Here is a 23,105-nt window from a genome sequence, read left to right as displayed (position 1 = left end):
AATATATCATTTGTCCACATTCTTAATCTTCTTTTGGTTACAGTTGCTACCAATATATCATTTGTCCACATTCTTAATCTTCTTTTGGCTACAGTTGCTACCAATATATCATTTGTCCACATTCTTAATCTTCTTTTGGTTACAGTTGCTACCAATATATCATTTGTCCACATTCTTAAATTATATGATCAAAATTTAACTTTTAACTTCAAAGGTGCAGACCCTAGTTTTAAACCCCTAAAAGATAGACACTAAGTTTAGTTAATTTACAAACCTGTAACTCGTTTGGATAAAGTTACAACAGAGTAAAAGAAGAGTCTGTGACGTTGAAACCGGGAAATATCCTTAAAAATAGATAAACTTCGACTCCATAACCGTTACTTCTCAGACGCACGTGACTTTTTAAAAATATGAAAAATGCATATTTTGGTATTAGAAACACTAGGATGACCAGAAACACTTCGGTTCTACAAAAATGGATAATTTAAAGAATAAAATATAAGTAATGTTTGATTTCAGTGATCATTAACGGCTCTAATATGCCTTAGTGTTTTAAAACTAGGGACTGTCCATTTAATATACATGTACATGTATATGATATAACATTTCCATTTAATATACATGTACATGTATATGATATAACATTTCCATAATATATATTTATACCAGTATCTATATATACCAGTGGAATAATGATCACTATGGACAAAGTAAGACTGCAATCTATGTTTTGCTTTCTGCCATAATCTTGTTAAGTTCCTGCTCTACCGAGTCAACGAAAGCTGGGAATGCCGGGTCCGTCAGACAGAGTCGAACCATCGTGCTGATATTCTCCTTCGACACATTGCACTGCTGGTATGCCGCAGGGAGTTCTGTGTTCACCTTGCCTGTTACCACCTGGAATAAATCACCTAAAACATTTGATAGTCATATTCCCAAACATTGAATATTTGCTTGTATTAATGTTTTGAGTTTGTCAGAAAATATCCCAGAATCTACTATGAACAAAAAGTTAAAAGTTGGTTTTGTTTAATACCACAAAAACACGTTCATTTATTATTGGATGTCAAACATTTGGTAATTTTGACAAATAGGAAACCTGCTACATCTTTTTTCCATTACTAGCGAGGGACCGTTTATATGCACCATCCCACAGACATGATAGTATATACGACAGCCTTTGATAGACCTGACGTGGCTGTACCGAGAAATAGCCCCATGACCCCATTGACGGGGGTCGATCCCAGACCGACCGCGCATCAAGAAAGTGTTTTATCACTGCCCACTACTAAGTGTGTGAGACATATTGATTAACAAGACCTGGTAAAAGGACCCCTCACCTCAGTCACAAAGCCATATATTAAAATAATTAGGCCAAACAAAAAAAATGGTTTGTTTCCGGTCACCCGACCGACCCTAAATTTTGCCACCGACCCTGAACTTTTTTTTTCTGCTGGGGTGGGGGGGGGGGGGGGGGGGGAGCACACAGAGAAGTTGTGGTCGCGGATCGACAAAGCAGACGACAGAAGTAGGCCTACTCAAGTAGGATAACTCTTACACGTCAGTGTGTGTGTGTTAAATGGAGGTTGAGGGGTGTGTGTGCGTGGGGGAAGGGGGGGGGGGGGGAGGCAGCAGCGATGGTTTTTATACACCCCCACTGAAATTGGAATCATTAACCAGTGTTCTACGTTGCGACCAAAATGTTGGCGTGGCGACCGATTGAATTTATTATTGTCGCCATCTGGCGACTGACTCCAAAAACGTCTAAGTATTTATTTATTTGCCATGTGCGTTCAGAGTCCTAGCAGCGAAAACAAATGAAATTTGTTGACATCATTGTGCAGTCGGAACATTTCACTATTTACGAAGTTGTCCGATTGATCACTGTGAATTCCGTATTAATTGTCGGTACAATTTGGAACTCATCGTTGATTTTAGTAGTTTGGCGAAAACAATCCAGATACTTACAACACATTCATAAATGATACAAAATGAGTAGTGTCGCACTGTGGCAAGTAACTAGTAAATTTTGTTTGTCCACTAGTCAAAGAAGAGTAAGTTATAAAACCGAGTGTAGAACACTGTTAATAACACGTGCTCTTATTAGGTACCACGGTAATTGGTGACACACGAGATCGCATGACAGTACGGTAACGTGTGTGGCGATTAAACGGCTTTTATTACAAACTGCTAAATACTGTAGGCCTATAGAGGAAACTATATCGTATTATCGTAACTCCAGTCATCTCATACAATGTAGGTTTATTTTCCAAAAACAACAACGTGCGATCTCAACAAAACAATAAAGGATTTCTCGATACCACATGCACAGACTACAAGTCATCGCGTTTTTTCCACATGCAAAGGTGAAGGTCATTTGAAGAAGACTTGGTACAATTTTCGTTGTTGGCTACTGCTTAGGCCTAGTACCCAGAATTTGTTAATATACACGGGTGTAGCCTGTAGGAAGATATCAAAAAGTGGGGTGGGTGGGTACACACACGTATAAAATTAATATATAAACCATCGATGCCGCAACCTACGCCAGTGATGTAGATAGGCCTATCAACTGCTGAGCATGGGTAATAATTAAACGGAATATTCAAGAATAACCACTAACATTAAACAGTTCACATTTATTTCAGTGTTTCAGTTAATTGGGAATAAATTAATTTGAGTGATTTTAGCATGGGTCCGTTCAATAGGCTAATAAACATTAAAACTATAAGTCCGTCCCACAGGGAACGCCTTAGCCCGAGTACTCTGACTGTAAGAGAGCTAGACGGACATTTGAACATAAACACGCTCTCATTATTTATGTCCAAATGTCCGTCTAGCTCTCTTACAGTCAGAGTACTCGGGTTAGGAACGCCTTTTTTATTACAATGAAATTTACTACAAGTTATTCATTTCTAAGCCGATTGATTTGTAAATTGCACACAGAATTAGTATTGTTTTGTTATTTCCAATACAAGTTGGACAAATGTGTGAAGTTTTTGTGCAGTCATCTACTGAATGGATAAATCCGTGAACTTTTGTGCAAACATCTATTGACCAACTTAGACAAATTTGTGCAGTCATCCTCTGACAAAACTGGACAAAGCTGTGAAGTTTCTGTGCAGTCATCTACTGACTTTTATTGGTGAAAGGAATAGTTTGAACTTTTTTTGTTTTCCTGTCTTTTGAAAATGGCATGTGAAACTTAAAACTGACATTGTTTTTATTTCTCTCTGGCTGCAAAGAGTAAACTAAGATTTTTCAGACAGCTTGCCTTCATGTCTTTCATCTTGAGACTGAGTTTTTCTCTGGAAAACACATTTAAGGTAGGGTAATCTTTCTTTGAACTAAAAAAAAAAAAAATCCTACCTAACTACCCTACTTTTTTTGGCCATGTTACCTGAAACAGACTTCTTCTTTTTTTGGCCTTATGCTAATCTGTTTCATTATTAAAAACACCGTCTCTTATCTTAGACTACACCCCTTTAGTGGTCACTTAAATGACGACCATACCTCTGCTATCTGCCCCAGTGTTACGTCACCACTCAGTTTCTTGACTTTATTTTCGTTCTCCGGTTTCTCCTCTGCAATCGATGAAACATTCTGACCCTGTAACACTGTGCGTTTCTTTTGGTCGTTGGCATAGAGTGTGCTGACCATCTCTTTCTTTTTCTCTCCATCTTTCTCGCCCTAAAATATTAGAACAATTTACATCAAATATTCTCTCTCTCTCTCTCTCTCTCTCTCTCTCTCTCTCTCTCTCTCTCTCTCTCTCTCTCTCTCTCTCTCTCTCTCTATCTCTCTGTCTCTCTTTTTACGAGGAGTGTGTGTGTTTTGTTTTGTTTGTCATTTTGTTTGTTTTGTTTTATACGTGTATATATCGTCTCTCATGATTCCCTATGGAATGGCTTATGTACTTTTATATGTTTATTTTAAATGTAATTATGTTGTACATGAGGTGAGACGTAAATAAAGATATCTGTCCGTCTGCACGTTTTATAAAGATCACAGAGTATTGTGGAGTAGCCGCGCAGCCACCCCTAAAATAATAATGGGCATTATCAGCCGTCCTGCTTTATTACTGTACATAATTCAGTGACATCCTTAATCAAGTAGACTTTCCCATCTAAAGTCACAAAACTGACCAATTACGTAGTCCCAAAGATAATAAAATTATCACTTGGGGAACGCGAGTGGTCGTTTTTACTCCAGCGTACCCTACCAATAGGCCTAATAATATGCATTTTTTTCTTTGGATTTTTTAAGAGAGAAAAATACTATAACCCCATTTCGTCCTGTTAATGCAAATTGAAATATTTTTAATTAAATAGTTTATTATATTATAAAGTCATTTATGTTATTTTACAAGTCAGATTGATAAAAGCGAAGTGCCTTGTCGTAAATGACTGCCTTTGTTTACACTGTGCATACTGGAGTTGGTCGGAGTTGACGTCATTTCGCCCCAAGCAACAATTCCTGACGCACCGGAAACAAAAGAAAATGGCTGCCCCCAGTTAGCTGGAATAATCACGTTTTTTTTATTAACTCTAAAATTATGCGTTTTTCATTTCGTAAAGTTTTAGTAGGCCTATGTGTTGGTCGTCCGGGTATGCATCTTTCCAACACATCAGGCTCATATTTGAGTTGACCCTCCCTTTAAGAGATGTAAAAGCATGTGAATATTTGAATCTGGAACGCCCCTGCAAAGTTTCAGGCAGCGACGTTACCTTAACAGAAAGAAATGAATATGGAATATGGATCATTGGTCGGTGCAAGTGGTTTTACACCTACCCACTGAGCCTTGTGGAGCACTCACTCAGGGTTTGGAGTCGGTATCTGGATTTAAAATCCCATGCCTCGACAGGGATTCCGAACCCAGTACCTACCAGCCTGTAGACGATGGCCTAACCACGATGCCACCGAGGCCAGTTTACCTTAACAGTGTCGGTCATATCGAGTATTGAGTTACTACTGAGACTGGTTTGAGACTCGGACGTTACCTTAACAGTGTCGGTCATATCGAGTATTGAGTTACTACTGAGACTGGTTTGAGACTCGGACGTTACCTTAACATAGTCGGTCATATCGTGTATTGAGTTACTAGTGAGACTGGTTTGAGACTCGGATGCCATCTTGATGGGGAAATAGTTGGCCAGTTTCTGCAGACAGTCGTCACAAATCGCCTTCCCAATGGCGGGATCCGAGGCGTGAAACTTCACACTGAATCGCCGGGTTTCTTCCCAATGGCTCAGGTTTAAAATCCGAGGCGTGAAAAACTTCACTCTGAACCGCAATGTTTATTTGAAGTTTGTTTTCGTTCGATATTGCAAGTATTAGTTATAGCTCAGAAAAAGAGAAAATAGTTAAAATCACCATAGAGGAAAAACTTAATCACTAGGAGACATGTCAAATGTTTATTTGAAGTTTGTTTTCTTTAACGATATTGACACAAGTAGACAGAGAGATAGACCAGAAAAAGAGAAACATAGAGAGACCAGAGAGAGAGAGAGAGAGAGAGAGAGAGAGAGAGAGAGAGAGAGAGAGAGAGAGAGCGCGAGAAAAATGTGGGGTTGAGCGATATAATGATGAGACAGAAGACCATTGAAAGGTTTAGCACATACAATGTACAGAGATTGTCCTGTGTTTGCCAGTCGGGACAGTGTTTTTGTTCGTCTTAATGTCTGTAAGTAGTGCAAGCTAGACTTGTCTCCGTATGAAATACTGTATGCATTGTATTAAAAAAAAAAAAATACGTACAAACATTAGGACGATAAGAAAACAGTCGGAAAAAACTGACAGACGGTCAAAATTTTTTTTAAATCGTGTGAGAAATTGGAAAGTTTATATATATATATATGTATGTATATATATATATATAAGATTGTTTATATATATTATAGAAACAATTATGTTTTAAACAAAAACATGTTCAATGTGTAATTTTGTTCGATAAAATGCCTTATTTATGGGAAACATCTTATACATACAGCAAACTCAGAAAACTCGCTTTAAGCATTATCAAAACGCACGTAGGAGGGGAGGTGTGTGTGTGGGGGAGGGGGGAGGGGGGGGGGGGCTCGCCTGGCGGTGGCATTTCTTACCTGGACCTTGTACATAAGCAGCATGCTGTCCGTTTTAACCATTCCTCGCATCCACGCCTTGGATGTTTTCAGAGAAAGACTTTCCTTCAAAACATTTAAAAAAAAAAAAAAAAAAAAAAAAAAAAAAAAAAAAAAAACACCAAATAATATATATATATATATAATATATATATATATTGACGTTTGTATTAATGTTGGGGAACCGGCCTCGGTGGCGTCGTGGTTAGGCCATCGGTCTACAGGCTGGTAGGCACTGGGTTCGGATCCCAGTCGAGGCATGGGATTTTTAATCCAGATACCGACTCCAAACCCTGAGTGAGTGCTCCGCAAGGCTCAGTGGGTAGGTGTAAACCACTTGCACCGACCAGTGATTCATAACTGGTTCAACAAAGGCCATGGTTTGTGCTATCTTGCCTGTGGGAAGCACAAATAAAAGATCCCTTGCTGCTAATCGGAAAGAGTAGCCCATGTAGTGGCGACAGCGGGTTTCCTCTCAAAATCTGTGTGGTCCTTAACCATATGTCTGACGCCATATAACCGTAAATAAAATGTGCTGAGTGCGTCGTTAAATAAAACATTTCTTTCTTTCTTTAAGAGAGAGAGAGAAGGAAATGTTTTATTTAACGACGTGGTTATATGGCGTCAGTCGTGAGACACTGGTTGGGACGGGGTGGGGGTGGAGGTGGAGGTGGTAGGTTGGTAGAGTTACAATCAGAGCGGCCTCGGTGGCGTCGTGGCAAGCCATCGGTCTACAGGCTGGTAGGTACTGGGTTCGGATCCCAGTCGAGGCATGGGATTTTTAATCGAGATACCGACTCCAAACCCTGAGTGAGTGCTCCGCAGGGCTCAATGGGTAGGTGTAAACCACTTGCACCGACCAGTGATCCATAACTGGTTCAACAGAGGCCATGGTTTGTGCTATCCTGCCTGTGGGAAGCGCAAATAAAAGATCCCTTGCTGCCTGTCGTAAAAAGAGTAGCCTATGTGGCGACAGCAGGTTTCCTCTAAAAACAGTGTCAGAATGACCATATGTTTGACGTCCAATAGCCGATGATAAGATAAAAAATCAATGTGCTCTAGCGGCGTCGTTAAATAAAACAAACTTTACTTTACTTTACAATCAGAGAACTGGTCCACTGAGGTGGTTCGATCATGCGACCGAAGCACCTCAGGAGAGCGAAATATTAACACCGGTCATCTTATATACGTCTCCATGCTGTATATATAGTGTGTGTAGCAGGTGGGTGGGGGTAGAGTCGGATGCGGTGGCAGGGCCCCCCCCCCCCCCCGTAAATCACACCACCTTTTATACTTTGCTGTCGCCTCACACTACTCATTGGCAGTGCGGTTACCCCTCCCCAATGTGAGTGTCTGCCCACCAACCCCCGTATAAAATTCTGACTACACCAATGATAGACTAATATGTACAGATAGTGAAATAATAATAAGAAAGATTGTTTGTTTTGTTTATCGACACCACTAGAGCACAATGATGTATTAGTTATCGGCTATTGGATGTCCAACATTTGGTAATTTTGACATTTGGTCTTAGAGAGGAACCCCGCCACATTTTTGCATTAGTAGCAAAGGGATCTTTTATATGCACCATCCCACAAACAGGATAGCACATACCACAGACTTTGATATATCAGTCATGGTGCACTGGTTGGGACGAAAAATAGCCCAATGGGCCCACCGACGGGGATCGATCCCAGACCGACCGCGTATCAAGCGAGCGCTTTCCCACTAGGTTACGTCCCGCCCTTTGAAACAGGAAGTGACGATTGATCTGTACCATCACGGTGTATCCTTGAAAGAGAACCAGGTGATCACTGTCGGTCAAAGTCAGACGAAGTTCCTCCTTGGCGTCGTCATAATACTGGAATAAAAAATATATAACAATCGATCGAACAATGTCATATTATTTCATTTCAACTTATTGTCGTGCTTATAATCTAATTAAGGTTCAGGCACGCTGTCCTGGGCACACACCTCAGCTATCTGCGCTGTCTGTCCAGGCAGGACAGTGGGTTAGTTGTTAGTGAGAGAGAAGAGGGTGTAGTGGTCTTACATCTACCCACTGAGTCGTTAAAACTCGTTCTGGGTGTGAGCCGGTATCGGGCTGCGAACTCAGTACCTACCAAACTTATGTCTGATGGCTTACCACGACACCACCGAAGTCGTTAATGTCATATTAAAGATCAGAGCCCCGTAACACAAAGCACTCGTAACACTTACGTCAGACGTACGCCACACATTATGTATGGTGTACGTCTGACGTAAGTGTTACGAGTGCTTTATGTTACCGGACCCTGGCCTTTAGGAACGAGAAATACTTAATCGTAGCCACCAGGATGTAACATCTCGCGAAATACGATTTTAAGCTACGCCTTTTTTCGTAATCCACGCCCCATGTCACAAACGAGTCGGATATGTTTCCGCGGGAAATAAACATAAATATGAACGAGTAGGGGTGGTGATGGGGGTTTCGCCCGTTTCCTACTTGAGGACGAAAATGTACGTTTTTTTGTACTACTCTAAATAAATAAAAATAAAAATCTGACTTGTGCCCCCCACTAGAGGTTGTGCTTCCTTTTCTACAGATTGAGTCCCTCCACACACACACACACACACGCGCGCGCACGCGCGCGCGCAGCCGACGTCCGTGCTACTAATGCTGTTCAGTATATGCAAACACACCCTGAAACACCACCCAGCTTTTGAACCTACCCCCACTCCCGCCACCCAACCGTCGTGCGTTACGTAATAACTGAATGTTCCTGTGGATGGTCCCCACTTACGTAGCCAGGATTTTATATTGGGGGGGGGTAACCCATATTGGAGGGGGAGGCCAACCCACACTATGTATGTATATATGTATTATGTATGTATGATTTTATCAAATTTAATACAGTTTTAAAAACAAAATGAATTGAGGGCCATGACACCGTTAACCCCACACCCACCCCATTACGTCCCTGATGGTCCCTCACCTGCCAGTGCCCGCCTGGAATATTTGTGACGTAACGTGCGTAACGCTCGAGTTTCCACGAGGATGCCATTCGACAGATCACGATTACAGTGGTTTTCCGCCTGCAATGTAAAAATAGGTTAAATTTGTTTTCTTTGTTTACTTCGTTTAACGACACCACAGAGCAGTGGGGGTAGAAGGTGCGAATTCCTCGTGATGGGACCAACAATAGAAAAAAAAGCGTTTACGTAACTTTATCTAAATTTGATAGAAAAAAAAATGTGACTGGTAATTGTGTGGGATGAGGAGGTGCGCACACACCCGTCACACCACCCCCATCCCTGCGTACAGGCCTATTGGATGTCAAACATTTATTTATTTTGGAAACCGACAGTTCGTGCGGAACACATTTTTTGTGCAACGAAAAGTGAACTGGAACAAAGAGTGGACCTCGCACCATAGTTAACTTTAAGCGCAAAAAGGTACATAACCAGTCTATTTTTTTATTGTTTTTTAGAATAGTTGTTTTCAAAAGCTCCCGCCGAATGAAGTTAGTACATATTTTATTTAGGCCTAAAAATACATAAACATTTTTAAAATCAGCAAAATCCACAAGTGTTGAGTCCACATTGTTATTACTATTTTTAAAAAATGGGGGAAAGGGGTATACTATGAGGTGAGTTAATGCCAACAAACCTGTCTTCCGATAATTATAAACACTGACTTTGTCGAACTACTATATTCTAAACCTGACTTAAATGAAAATTCATATATTTTATGCACCTAATATAATTTTGATAGACATTTATGGAAAATTTTTAAACATTTATTGGATGTGTTTTAGAGAGATGGGATGTGTGTTTTGTACATAATGTACAATAAAAATATTTTCTCCCCGCCCCATGGGGGGGGGGGATGCCCCTCCCCATTCACACCTCTCCTCACCACATAGGCCCCTATTATATATTTTCATGTCGCCCATATAGACAGTGAGTGTGATTGCTCCGCCCCCAGGACTGGAAAAGGGATGGGGGACCGCCCGCACTGGCAGGTGCAAGGGAGCATCAGCAGCCTGACCGGGGTCGGTAGCGGGCGGTAACTAGTACAGTGCCGTACCGTACATCAATTTATATAGGCCTATCATTTGATGTGTTTCTAACATAAATTTATCTATTTCTTCATGCATTTGAATCATTCATATTTTTAAATTCATTTATTTATTTTGCTTGTCTCTTTGCAGGGCCGTAGCTAGGATTTTTTGTTTGGGGGGGGGGGGGGGGGGCAACTGAGTAGTTAATAGTCTAAAACTCCTTTTCTTTAAGTTTCTATATTGCTTTCCGAATTTTTTCGGGGGGGGGGAACTGCCCCCCTTGCCCCCCTGCTAGCTACGGCCCTGGTTTGTGCGTGTGTATATTATATGTATGTATGTATGTATGAATGCATGTATGTATGAATGTATGTACATGGGCGTATGGGGACTCTTTGATTTAGGGGGGCTGGAGGGGTTGATTTGCCCGAAATTTTCCCCAGATAAAAACTTCCCGAATTTTCCCCACTGTTTTCCCACTGTCTTGCCCGAATTTGGGGTGGCAATCCCCCCCCCCCTGCCTCCCTCCCCGGGTCGTACGCCCATGTGTATGTATGTATTGATGTATGTGTGTGTGTATGTATAGATATGTGTGTGTGTGTGTGTGTGAATTATTCTCTCTCTCTCTCTCTCTCTCTCTCTCTCTCTCTCTCTCTCTCTCTCTCTCTCTCTCTCTCTCTCTCTCTCTCTCTCTCTCTCTCTCTCTCTCTCTCTCTCTCTCTCTCCCTCTCTCCCTCTCCCTAGATGTAGACTACTAGGTCTACTAGTATTATTTCACAAACCAAACAGCACCTTCACTACTTCTGTTCGACGCGCGGTTCCTTTACTTCGAATTATTTATACACTCTGTTGTCTAGAATATTGCTTGCACCATTTTTGCTTGACGTCATCAATTTATGTGGATTTACCACAAAATGGCGACCTCCACAGGAAACAAGTCGTAATGAATGAAAAACGATGATTTGGTGATAGTGAACACGAAAAGTGTAACTTCCTAACTTTTATTTAGCATTTTTCGAGGTTGTCATAAAAGATTTTGAAAAGATGGAAGATGTTAATTCGTACGAGGTGTGTTCAGTGTTATTTCGTACGTTTTGTTTTGTCTATCGACGATGGCGTCATGCTCAATTTTAATTTCAACCTTCAGTCAGTTGAATTTGAAATTTAATCACGAGTTTGTTATTTAACTTATTGTGATCTTTGAGAAGGGCTTATGTATCGCCATGATTGAATCTGTGTGTGAATGAAGTAAACTTATAAAGACCCGTTTTTTACTTTTATTAGTTTAAAAATTTAAATGGACTAACTAAAGTCCGAACCAAATTGTTAACAAGTACGATAAATTACTCTCATACCTTTAATTACCGTTAGATTTTCTCCACTTTTTATTCAAAATTTAAATTGTGAAAAAAAAACCCATTACAGTGACACAGATTGTACTACATGTATACAAAGCTTCTGAGATTGCATATTGCGAAATACATGCAATTTTTGACAGTCTGACATTTTGCTCATTTGTGGAATACTTTCCAAGAAGGGTGGAAGCCTCCTAAATATGACGTAATTAATCTGACGTCATGATGAGTGTGTTATACCTTAGCACATGTCATGACGTTACATTACATCATATCGACCCACCTCTCTTCAGGAGTATTCCACAAACAAGCAAAATGGCAGACGGCAGAAAACTGCATGTATTTTTCCCAATGCGATCTCAAAGAAATCGATATCGGTGACATTGTTACAGTCTCGTATGTGGAATCTCTGTCACTAATGTTTTTTCACAATTTGTGTCTGGACAAAATTTTGGGGAAATCTAACAGTAATTTATCATAGTTGTCAACAATTTGGTTAAGACTTTGGGCCCTACATGTGTATTTCAGTAGCCCGAGTAGTCTGACAGTAAGGAAGCTATAGTCCTTCCCACAGGGGACGCCATTTTTCATACAATGAAATTTACAAGTTATTTTGTCTGAGCTGATTGATTTATAACTTGCACACAAAACTAGTGTTGTTTACCCTCTCGTTGTGAGCACAGTTTCTGGCCCTAGTCAGAAATCGTGCTCGCAACGAGCGTGCTTGAACATTAAATTGTTATAAGCACGTTAATTCCCGATATCTGACCTGACAGTCATTTGTGGGCATACATACATACATACAGTATTTGTTTTTTTTTGAGGCATGGTTATTTCCAAAACACTTTTACTTTTCTTCTTACTTCAAATCAAACTGAAATTATTTACAAAAAAACACTTTTGTAGAAGGATGGGACGGACTATAGGCGGACATTTTGACAGTTATCCAGACCTGTCAACCTTTAGTCAAGAGAAAGCAGGAGGTGTGTGTTGAAAAAGCAGGAGATTTTGTCAAAAAGCAGGAGATTTTTTAAATTCACACAATTTAACCCAAAATCGCAAGATTTAAAAAAAACATTATTACAATAAGTTATATGAATACTTTATAATGTCATATATACTTCGTAACCTTAGATCTTGGCATTAAAAAAAACCCAAATTAATTTTAAAAAAATTATTATTTTGTTTTTTAAGTTTAAATATTATTATGATTTAATACATATTTAAAAAAAAAAACAAATATCCAAAAATGTTAAGAACATGAACAAGAAATAAAAAAGTTAATTAGTACATTTACGGTATTACACTTACAGCCTTACAGGTTGCGTTACATTATCATTTGTGGTTAGTGTACCTAAGTACCAAAGACAAATTTATATAAATCTTATAAATTAATATTCAATTTTTACTATAATGAGGAACGGTGGCGTGGCACTTATTTAAAATCATTCTAATGATGCAATAAACATTGTATTTTCACCAATCATAAGTAAAACCTCATTACGGACATCGTATGAAATATACCGGAATTATACTCATTTCCGTGAGTAACTTTATGTCAATGTCAAACACAACATTTTTTAATTGTACAAAAATCATTTCTTGAAGTGTACCCTTATAACCAACATTTTACTGCACAAACATACAAAATTAACTGACACAAGTATGTTTATACAGCTAATTGGTCTTTTCGTTGTCTTGCTGTGACATGTGATTTTAACATGCATCGTGTGTATCGCTGTCAACTCGGAGTCTGGCAGTTCAGATTCGTCATAGTTGCATTATGTAATCCAGTGGGAAGACATTTTACAATTCAGAGGTGTTATTAGAACTAAATTGGATATTTTTTTTTTTTATATGGCAACACTGAATGTCAATACACAGCCTGTTGAATTAGCGGCAATACGCTTCGTAGCCATTACGATGACAACAAACATTATAATAACACGTCATTTTATAAACTCCATGTGCTTTTTTAACAATATAAATAGGCTATCCCACAATTCTCACTTCGGCAAAGGTTAACCAGTCGGGACAATTCGGCCTGTTACATTCTCAGAAGCCGAAAGTAGTCGACATTTTCCGAATGAGAAAAAAAGGCAGAGTTACTTCCCTTCTATTATTTTGACAAAAGAGGATCGATTTTTTGTTATGCTTACAAAAATGTGATTTAACAGGAGAAACTGTCTCCCGCACAGGTGAAAGGAGATTTGATCAAATACCGGGAGACTCCCGCGGAATGTCTGCAGTTATCACGCTCTCTAACCATCAGTGAACAATCTAGTCGGTCTAGGATCGATCCCTAGCCAGTGCACCACGACTGGTATATATCAAAGGCCGTAGTATGTGCTATCCTGTCTGTGGGATGGTGCATATAAAAGATCCCTTGCTACTAATGGATAAATGTGGGTTTCATCACTATGACTGCAATAAAATGACCATATGTTTGACATCCAATCTAGCCAATGATTAGTAAATCAATATGCTCTAAGGTAGTGGTTTCGTTAAACAAAACAAACTTTAACTTTAACCAAATGGTAGTCAAAGATTCTCGCTCTAATACAACAACAATCCTATATTTGACATTAAATTTACCTAGTTACATCAATCATTTTCGAGTTCCTTGATAAAGATATTTTCACACACATATTAATCACTAATACACACACTACATGAAGAAACCCGACAGCACCCGCTTTCAATAATGTTCAGGTTAAATACATAGTTGTTGATGGGTTTCTTCATGTAGTTTGTGTAGTAGTGATTACTGTGAAAAACATTTGTTGTTTAATAACTTCCAAAGATCCTCAGCATGTTAATGTGGCATAATTTTACGCAAGATCCTTGATAACGTCTAAGTTTCAAGGAACATGTGAAATAAGTCTATTAAAGAACAAGGAAATGGTTTATTTAATGACGCACTCGACACATTTTATTTATGGTTATATGGTTAAGGACCATACATATTGAGGGAGAAAACGCCCTGTCGCCCCTCCATGGGCTACTCTTTTCGATTTGCAGCAAGGGATCTTTTATATGCACCATCCCATGGACAGGATAGCACATACCACAGCTTTGATGTACCACTCGTAGTGCACTGGCTGAAGCGAGAAATATTAAAGAGCAACGACCCAAGGCAACATTGTTCAAGTAGTTTATAAATACATTTAAGCAGGGTTTTATTTTGTTTTTCTTTAATTAAATTACAATTTGTTGTGTATGCTCCTTGACATAGATCTACATGTACATGTACGATTCAAGTACATACATACATTTTGAAATATTGTGTAAAACGTACAATTAATGATACTCTTGTTTTCTTTTTTGTCCTCTTTGACAAACAGCAGCAGGATTCCTACATGAGCACCATGCCGGCGGATTACAGCAACGCCCAGTCAAACTCTTACGACCCGGATTTCATCTCAGACATCGGCCACAGGATGCAGATCCCCGACAGAATTTCGATGGACGGCAACACCGACCTCCGTGGAGGTCAAAACCGCTTTCCTTCGCACATGTTCGTCCCCGACAGAATACTTGTAGCTGGTTAGCAACTTTTTTTGTTTTTGCAACTGTTGTCGATTTTGCTTGTTAGTCCATCTTGTTTGTTAGTCCCTTGCCGGTCCAATCAGAGGAGACTATAGGTTTCATCTCCGTCCATCCGTCTGTCCCATGTATGGCTTTCTGAAAAACATTTCCACATTGCCGTATGTGGAGCTGAAATTTTGTATATATATGGCTTTAATATGTACTGTTACAAGTGAAGTTTGACTTTTATGGTGATTTACCCATTTTTGACAGAGTTATAGCAAATATTTTTTCCAGAATTGTTTTTTCACAATGCCTCAAGATATTGAGTTGAAATTTTGTGTGTAGCTTTATCATTTACTGTTACAAATGAAATTTGACTTTCATGACGATTTACCCATTTTTCAGTACTCTTGGCTTGTTTTAACAGTTCTAAACACTGACAGATTATACTTACATGCACATATATATATACACACACATATATATATACTAAAAGGCAAAAGATAATTGATATTGATTACTGCCATGTATGAAACGTTATAATATGGAAAGATAAATGTCCAAAGGTATGGAAATGAGTAATAGTCCATGAAAAGGGCACAACTGCCATATCCAAATGAGCCACATCATTAGAGGGGATCCAGAGCGAAGTTCACACAGTCAGTAGCGAGTGTGTCCACCTTGAGCATTGATACAGGCCAGGCACCGTCGTCTCATTGAGGCCACCAAACGCTGGAGAAAGGGATTGTACGGGCCGTGAAGGTTGCTGGCTGGAACCTGTTTCGCAGATGCTTAGTTCAGATCCATGTGTCTTGGCGAGTGGTTGTCATGGGTGGTCGGCCAATACGGGGACGGTCCCCGACTTGGTTTTTTTTATTGATATCGTTGCCATATGGTGTTTCTGTGGACGTTGAATTGACATGTGATGTCATGCTGTGAGGTCCCAGATTCAAACATCCCTATGACTCTCCATCTGTCATTTTCACTGAGGCGTGGCATGACGAAATTGCATCAAACAGTTTACTAATGTGTTTTTCTGACTTCTGGACTTCTGAAGGCTGCACAGAGTGGCAATGATTTATGACTGAATGTCTGGCCTTTTATGGTGAACATTGGACAGCATTTCTTCCGAATATTCCATGTTTCTTGCACAAAGCATGCAATCGCTGCAACAACTGCTTGGTTGCATTTCTTTGAGCTGTTTCATGCAAATTTTCTCTGGTTTACATCCATAAATCCATTCACAAATTTAATACTCCAAACAATCCATGTCACAATAACTTTTGCCTTTGAGTATATATATTAATAAAAAAGAAAAAAACATGCAGGGCTTCTAGATTATGGTAGCCCCACTCACATGGCTAGTGATATTCAATGTTGAGCTAGTAAATAACTACTGTTGCCATGACAGACAGGGCTTCTAGATTATGGTAGCCACACTGCCATGGCTAGTGATATTCAGTGTTGGGCTAGTAAATAACTACTATTGCCATGACAGACAGGGCTTCTAGATTATGGTAGCCCCACTCCCATGGCTAGTGATATTCAGTGTTGGGCTAGTAAATAACTACTATTGCCATGTCCGACAGGGCTTCTAGATTATGGTAACCCCACTCCCATGGCTAGTGATATTCAGTGTTGGGCTAGTAAATAACTACTATTGCCATGTCCGACAGGGCTTCTAGATTATGGTAACCCCACTCCCATGGCTAGTGATATTCAGTGTTGGGCTAGTAAATAACTACTATTGCCATGTCCGACAGGGCTTCTAGATTATGGTAGCCCCACTCCCATGGCTAGTGATATTCAGTGTTGGGCTAGTAAATAACTACTATTGCCATGTCCGACAGGGCTTCTAGATTATGGTAGCCCCACTCCCATGGCTAGTGATATTCAGTGTTGAGCTAGTAAATAACTACTATTGCCATGCCCGACGGCTAGTCAACAAAATTTGTCAAATATTACAGTTAAGTCTATTTTATAAATATGAATATTCTGCCCCCACCCCCAATGTTTTTTTAAAGCTCTATCTCCTCTTCAGGTGACGTATCCAATTATTACTATTATTTGGTAAAATTGTATGAACTTAAAGGAAAGCAGGTCTAGTGAATTTTTAATTGTGGCTAGTAAATATTAAAAATCACTGATCCCATGGCTAGTGGATTTTATAAAAATTCGAGAAGCCCTGAACATGTATGCTCTGTCATACAATAATCATGTAATATTAATGTTATTACACACTAGACTGACAATGTGTACTGTTGTTTCAGGTGATGAGAAGCACATAGGTTTGAAGAGTGGTTTACAGACACTGGACTTCAGCAACGTTGGTCCGTCTTCTGATTCGATGTCGTATGTCGGACTCATCACCCCGCCGCGCACTCTCACCCTGGAAGAGCGGTTTCCAATCGTAGAGGAGACTGAAATGCAGAGTTTGAATAAGATACCCCCAAAACTTGAATCAAACGGGTGAGTGTTCATTGCTTACCAATACACTTGAAGTGTGTTTGCAAGACTCGAGAAATATGCCAGTAAACCATGGCTTGTACTGTTTAGATGATGGGGAAAGTGCACATGTGTGAATGCTGAAAACACAAAGCAGCCTTCTGAGCATTGAAAATTTAGACAAAACATTTTATTTTTTTGGTAAATTCCATTATGTAAATGATATCCTATGTTTAATGTGCGAATGAAAATTAGGTTTCACAAAATTAGATTTGTGTAAGCGATGCACAAATGAAACAATTATTCTTACAATATCGGAGGCCAGTGAAGTGGAAATAGGCTGGATTTGATTTTAAACGTGCTGTTGTAGTTGATCTATGAAATGAATGGATTTTTACCGATAGATGATCTCTTACATTTTATTTTCTTGAATTTGTTTTTGCCAAGATAAGCTGAATTTAAGTAAACATTTTAAAATAAAATTTAACAAAAAACTATCAATATATAAGAACATTTTTATCCAGCTTGAACCCTATTTTAGGACTGATTATTTCTATCAACTATAAAAGAAACAAAATCTCTTTAATTGTAGAACTTTAATTTGATGTGTGGGAACGGCAAATAAAAGATCCCTTGCTGCCTGTCATAAAAGAGTAGCCTATGTGGCGACAGCGGGTTTCCTCAAAGAAAAACAGTGTCAGAATGACCATATATTTGACGTCCAATAGCCGATGATAAGATACAAAATCAATGTGCTCTAGTGGCGTCATTAAATAAAACAAACTTTACTAGCTTGAACCTCAGGGTTCGCCAGGAAAGGCAAGTGGTGGCTCCCACTCCCAGCCACACTTACTTGAAAAGTTTTAGGAGGGCGATAAACTGAATGTCTAATGTTTAATATATTTTTATTTGAAACTGTGATAGCTCGCCTAGCACTATTTTAGGAGTTTCAGCTCAACTTAATTATGCTCATAGCTAATATAGAATACTGGACAGTGTTCTCGCTACGAAAAGCAAAAAACAAAAAAACAAAAACAAAAGGGGGGGGGGGGGGGGGGGAGTAGTTTGGTTATCATATTGTTGTGTGTTGGTAGACTTTGAGAAAAGGCATACTCGTCTTTTAATTGAACCGAAGATGATATCGGTCTGACATTCACGGGCAGTTCCGGTTTTGCTGGACCGATCAAAATTTTAATATTATTATTTTTAATAAAGATTTCAAGATGTACGAAAAACAATAAAGATGTTTGTAAAGTGATCTCCTAATGTCAGATACATTTTTGTTATTTCCATCTTCATCGAATGAATCGATCGCTGTGATAAAATATTATCGCCAGTTTCGTTTTTGTAAAGGCGGTGTATATATTATTTGGCACTCAAGATAAATGATTTTAATGATAAACACTACCACTTCCGTTGTTTTTATAAGCGTTCATATCCCCTCAAAATGAAAAGTTTACAATATTTTATAAAGAACTGCTGAATAAACAGAATAACAGAAAGTAAAAATCATCAGTTTCATCCAATTATATCTGCAACTGAGGACAAAATATCAAACGATAGTTAGTGGAAACAAAAGACAGAATGACCGTTCTGATCACGTGACAAATTTGGCGCCAAATAAGAGGGTTTTTTTCAGTCGGAGATTGCCGAATCCGTAAAAAATTAAATGTTTTCATTGCTTACATAAAATATAACTTTTATTGTGTCTATCTAACATACAAATGGATACAGATATTGGACAAAATAGAGGCTGTTAAAAATACTGCTAAATTACTTTACGGTAACTGTCGTAAATGTTTCGTCAATTGCTTTTTCATACACAACACGGCTTGTTTCCTTTGATGTCCAGTGTGCAGACTGATCGTTGTTTTTTGTGTGGAAAAAAGTGCATTTGGAAATAGCGGAGATAGGTGCTGGGACATAAAGAGGGGCGCTCAAAAATAAAGGAGGGCACTCAAAAATAAAGGAGAGCGGGGAACATGAAAGGAGGGCGGCAAAATGGAATAGCGGGGCGGGGCACCCCGCTTAAATGGAGCAGCGAGAACACTGCTGGATCACAAATTATTAGTTTCATTCTGTTACATCGCAGATTGATTTACTTTGTCCTGCAACGACTGTTTCTAATGACACATTATGATGACGGACAAAGCAAAGACATAAACATACTTAGCACAATATGACTTTTGACATCACATGACATCACTTGCATAGCTACATTACAAAATCCTCATTTGACCTCTAGGTCATTATACAATATACTAGTAGCTGAAATAACACAAATAATAGCTTTTTCTCTTAACTTTTATGGTCTGCAGGATAAAGATAACAACTAGTTAATGGCATACATTTAGGATATGGGCTTTATCCTATTCAGGCCGAATGAGAAATTCCGTCTTTCTGTATCTGTCCATCTGTCTCACATATAGTTTTCCAGTCTTTTAAACAAAAAAATTTCACTATACCTCAACATAAGGAACTAGTATTTTGTGTATGGCTTTATCACGTACAGTTACAGATCATGTTTGACTGTCATGACAATTTCATCCAATAGCCGATGATTAATTGATCAATGTGCTCCAGTGGTGTCGTTAAACAAAAACAAACAATCATTTTTTAGTTATGGCCTTTGAAGTTAGGAGATAACGAAAATTACTTCTTTTACCTGGTAGGGGACATACTGTCATACATATATTGCTTTAACAGTACTCATAAAATCCGTATTGGTATTTTTTAAATCTTCACTTCTAGCCTAGCCCCGATGCCGTACACCCCAGGTATTTCGCCCAACGACATGGTTTTGTTGAACGAGGAAGACGAGACAACTCTACTGAGAACACAGGTTGCGAAGATTGCGCGCCGCCTCACCGTCATGGAGCAGGACAACCAGCGCCGTGCCAACCGAGAGCTTTTCCTCTACCCCGCCGTCTTCGGCTACTTCATGATGAAGGTTCTGTGGTGGTTCTTCAAAAGCAGATGAACCAAGAAAGTGTGCTGAATTGTTAAGAGACCTTTTGAATTCCTAATCAATATGTTCAGTATTTTTTCAAAACCTTTTGTAGGGAATTCAAAGGCACTAGTTCTACAGAATTAAGTAGGTGAATAAAATATTAGTGTTAAGTTGTTAAAACATATTTTGAATTTAATTATTATATCAAGGGTTGACAGTCATAAATGGTTATGTCCACAGTTACAGTTTTTAGAAACACATATTTTTTTTTTTTTACATTTAAAATGTTTAAAAAAATCCAAAACGAAACCTGTAATTTTATTTATTAATTCAAATTATTTTGCTATTCATTCCTGTTAATGTACATGTGTATGTTCCCAACCCCCAAACAAACAAACAAGCAAACCAATAAACATATCCACCAGGCCCCGTATTAATTTTTCTACCTACGGCAGATTTATATGCTTTCTGGAAAACACATAGTACGAGGCTCGTGAGGGACTTGCACAGACATCGTAAGATACTCGTACAATGATTTTGGAAATCGTACGGGTGCCGTACGATTTGAGGGGGATGAAATTCAGTCTCAAAATTGTACAGCATCCTTACGAATGTTACCGGGGCCGTACTGGGCCTGTGCGATGCTGTATACAACATGTCTACGGCCAGTAAAAATGTCTACGACATATCAGGAACTTTTAACAGGATACATGTAGCTATGGCACGCTTGCGGCCGCCGTGAGATTTTGCAAATTTTTCCTGAAATTTGGGCCCGTACGGGCGCCTCATCCCGAATTAGTGAATATGTGACTGTAGCATTTACAAAGAGTGGACATAAGGATTTTTGGTTGTAAGCCCTTGATTTTCTTCAATATCTTTAAATGCACTGAACCTAGTTACAGTGTATACGACAGTGTCAAAAGTCTTGTTTCGACTATTGATTTTGACAAATCCAATGTGTTCTGGGTAGTATAAGTGTTTGGAGTAGATCCAGATGGATTTTATACAGAATGAAAAAAAAGATTCAAACCTCTGGAATTAATGAAGACAATTTTTTTTTTTTGTAAAAAATATATATATACAATGAACCCTGTCAAGACCGGCCAAGTTTCATGGTCAAGAATTTTCTAAATTCTAAAACATGACCCTCTACACAGCAGATCCTGTCTAAAGTGGACAATATTAGGTTACAAGCATGATCCGGTTTAAACAGGTTTCACTGTATAAAAATATATATATATATATATAATGATATATGTTGGGCAAAGGTGTAGACTGATATTAAATATAGAAATAAAATCAAACAAAATGTAAATGTCCATTGATATTCAAAATGTTTAAATAAACAGGTTTGTATTTATGTAGTACTTTATAGTATTAAATATACAAAATTAAATAAAAATCAAAATAGAATAAAATGTTTTATTTTGTTGAGAATTTAAGACCAATCTTTCTTTTCTTTTGTTTTTTGTTTTTCTTTTTTTAAATTAATGTTTAAAAAAAATCTAATTCTAAAAAACAAAAAAACAAAGCCATTGTTAATCTTCAGCTTGCCTATTTAATTCAAAATGATTTTGATTACCTGGTATACAGTTTAAAAATCAATGGATGGTTTTGGTCTTTTGGCTACTGATACAAATTTTCAGTTATGTTTTATTAAAATAAGAATTCTTAAAACTAATCAGATTCAAAACATTTAATTGAAGAGACACAATTAAATATAATGCTTGAAAATCTTGAGTTGAGTATTTATATTTTAAAATGGATTCAAACCTTGAAGTTATACATTATCGGAAATATGTGTTGTTGATTTCATATTTAAAAACTTGTGATATTCAAAATAGATTGTTGACGGGAGACTGCTTTATTGACATTCAGTATGTAAATATATGTCACGATGTACACTGTTGGAGTGCATGTTTTGTTTTCTTTTCAAAATGTAACAGATACTATTTTGTAAATATGTATTCAGTCTTTTGGTGCAAATTAAAGCTTAAATATTTTGAGTATTTAAATAATTGCATGTATTTTTCTATTAGAATAAGCTGTTAGTAACTGCTTAATGGCTTTAAAAATGTCATCATTGTTAATTATGCATGCTAGACCTCTGATAATTGTATAAGCAATTGCTTGGCTTGCCTCTGTCTAGTTCTACGTAACCTATTGTTCTGCTCATGCATTAAAATTAGAACATGATGCATAGTCAATGGGTTATGCAAAGTTAAATGGGCTACCCAATTTATTTATTTTTCTGTTTCTGCAAATGTTCAATTATCAGAGGCCTGTATATCATACAGTTAAACTGAGCACACACCTCATTAATACTGACTCCACTATTAAGTCAGCAGGTGTGTGTTCAGCTTTAGACATCATTGTATTTATTCTTTCATTACTAGTTAAGCATACATGTTCCTGTGTTTTCTTACTACAGTAGAATATTTGTGTCTTTGAAACATAGATGTTTTGACATTTTACTGGATTCGCACTCATATTTGTATGATGAACCCATCAGCATTAGGTACGAGTTGGGGGTGGGTGGGGTGGGTAGGGTGGGGTCAGTGTGGTCAACTGCAAAACTGTATTTCCATCAATCTATTCACCATATTAGTTGTAATAAGTGATTAGTTTGGAACCCTGTATAGCTATTTGATTGTATTACAAAAAATAA

General features: G+C 38.3%; 2 protein-coding genes across 4 annotated transcripts; one reads left to right on the top strand and one right to left on the bottom strand.

Moving 5' to 3' along the window:
• Positions 1-553: 553 nt before the first annotated feature.
• Positions 554-9,800, bottom strand: LOC121377948 (meiotic recombination protein REC114-like). The gene is made up of 7 exons (XM_041506042.1): positions 9,766-9,800; positions 9,092-9,191; positions 7,894-7,977; positions 6,079-6,182; positions 5,064-5,280; positions 3,511-3,687; positions 554-897 (listed from the first exon to the last, which is right to left on the bottom strand). Exons 2-7 carry the CDS (start codon positions 9,158-9,160, stop codon positions 724-726), a joined length of 825 nt encoding a protein of 274 aa, XP_041361976.1. The 5' UTR covers positions 9,161-9,191; positions 9,766-9,800; the 3' UTR covers positions 554-723.
• LOC121377217 lies at positions 9,456-22,911 on the top strand. 3 transcript variants are annotated; one of them, XM_041505126.1, is made up of 4 exons: positions 9,456-9,551; positions 14,856-15,057; positions 17,313-17,511; positions 20,239-22,911. In XM_041505126.1, the coding sequence occupies exons 2-4, from the start codon at positions 14,871-14,873 to the stop codon at positions 20,465-20,467; spliced, it is 615 nt and encodes a 204-aa protein (XP_041361060.1). In that variant the 5' UTR covers positions 9,456-9,551; positions 14,856-14,870; the 3' UTR covers positions 20,468-22,911. The 3 variants fall into 3 exon arrangements, with proteins under 3 accessions (XP_041361060.1, XP_041361059.1, XP_041361058.1); XM_041505125.1 differs by lacking the exon at positions 9,456-9,551 and adding an exon at positions 11,066-11,224 and having other exon boundaries at positions 14,859-15,057; XM_041505124.1 differs by lacking the exon at positions 9,456-9,551 and adding an exon at positions 11,066-11,224.
• Positions 22,912-23,105: the final 194 nt, after the last annotated feature.

The sequence above is a fragment of the Gigantopelta aegis genome, chromosome 7 (genome assembly GCF_016097555.1).
Source record: "Gigantopelta aegis isolate Gae_Host chromosome 7, Gae_host_genome, whole genome shotgun sequence".
NCBI lineage: Eukaryota > Metazoa > Mollusca > Gastropoda > Neomphalida > Peltospiridae > Gigantopelta > Gigantopelta aegis.
The sequence above is the reverse complement of the archived record's forward strand: the minus strand, read 5'-3'. Positions and strand labels throughout refer to the sequence as shown.

What these genes read in the sequence shown, in the direction of transcription:
- LOC121377217 (XM_041505124.1), top strand. Translation starts at nt 11,201, where the DNA reads ATGGAAGATGTTAATTCGTACGAG. An exon ending in CGACAGAATACTTGTAGCTG is followed by an intron (nt 15,058 to 17,312) that starts GTTAGCAACTTT and finishes CTGTTGTTTCAG; the next exon opens with GTGATGAGAAGCACATAGGT. An exon ending in CCAAAACTTGAATCAAACGG is followed by an intron (nt 17,512 to 20,238) that starts GTGAGTGTTCAT and finishes CTTCACTTCTAG; the next exon opens with CCTAGCCCCGATGCCGTACA.
- LOC121377948 (XM_041506042.1), bottom strand. Translation starts at nt 9,160, where the DNA reads ATGGCATCCTCGTGGAAACTCGAGCGTTACGCACGTTACGTCACAAAT. An exon ending in ATATGACCGACTATGTTAAG is followed by an intron (nt 3,688 to 5,063) that starts GTAACGTCCGAG and finishes CTAATATTTTAG; the next exon opens with GGCGAGAAAGATGGAGAGAA. An exon ending in CACTGGGGCAGATAGCAGAG is followed by an intron (nt 898 to 3,510) that starts GTATGGTCGTCA and finishes GATTTATTCCAG; the next exon opens with GTGGTAACAGGCAAGGTGAA.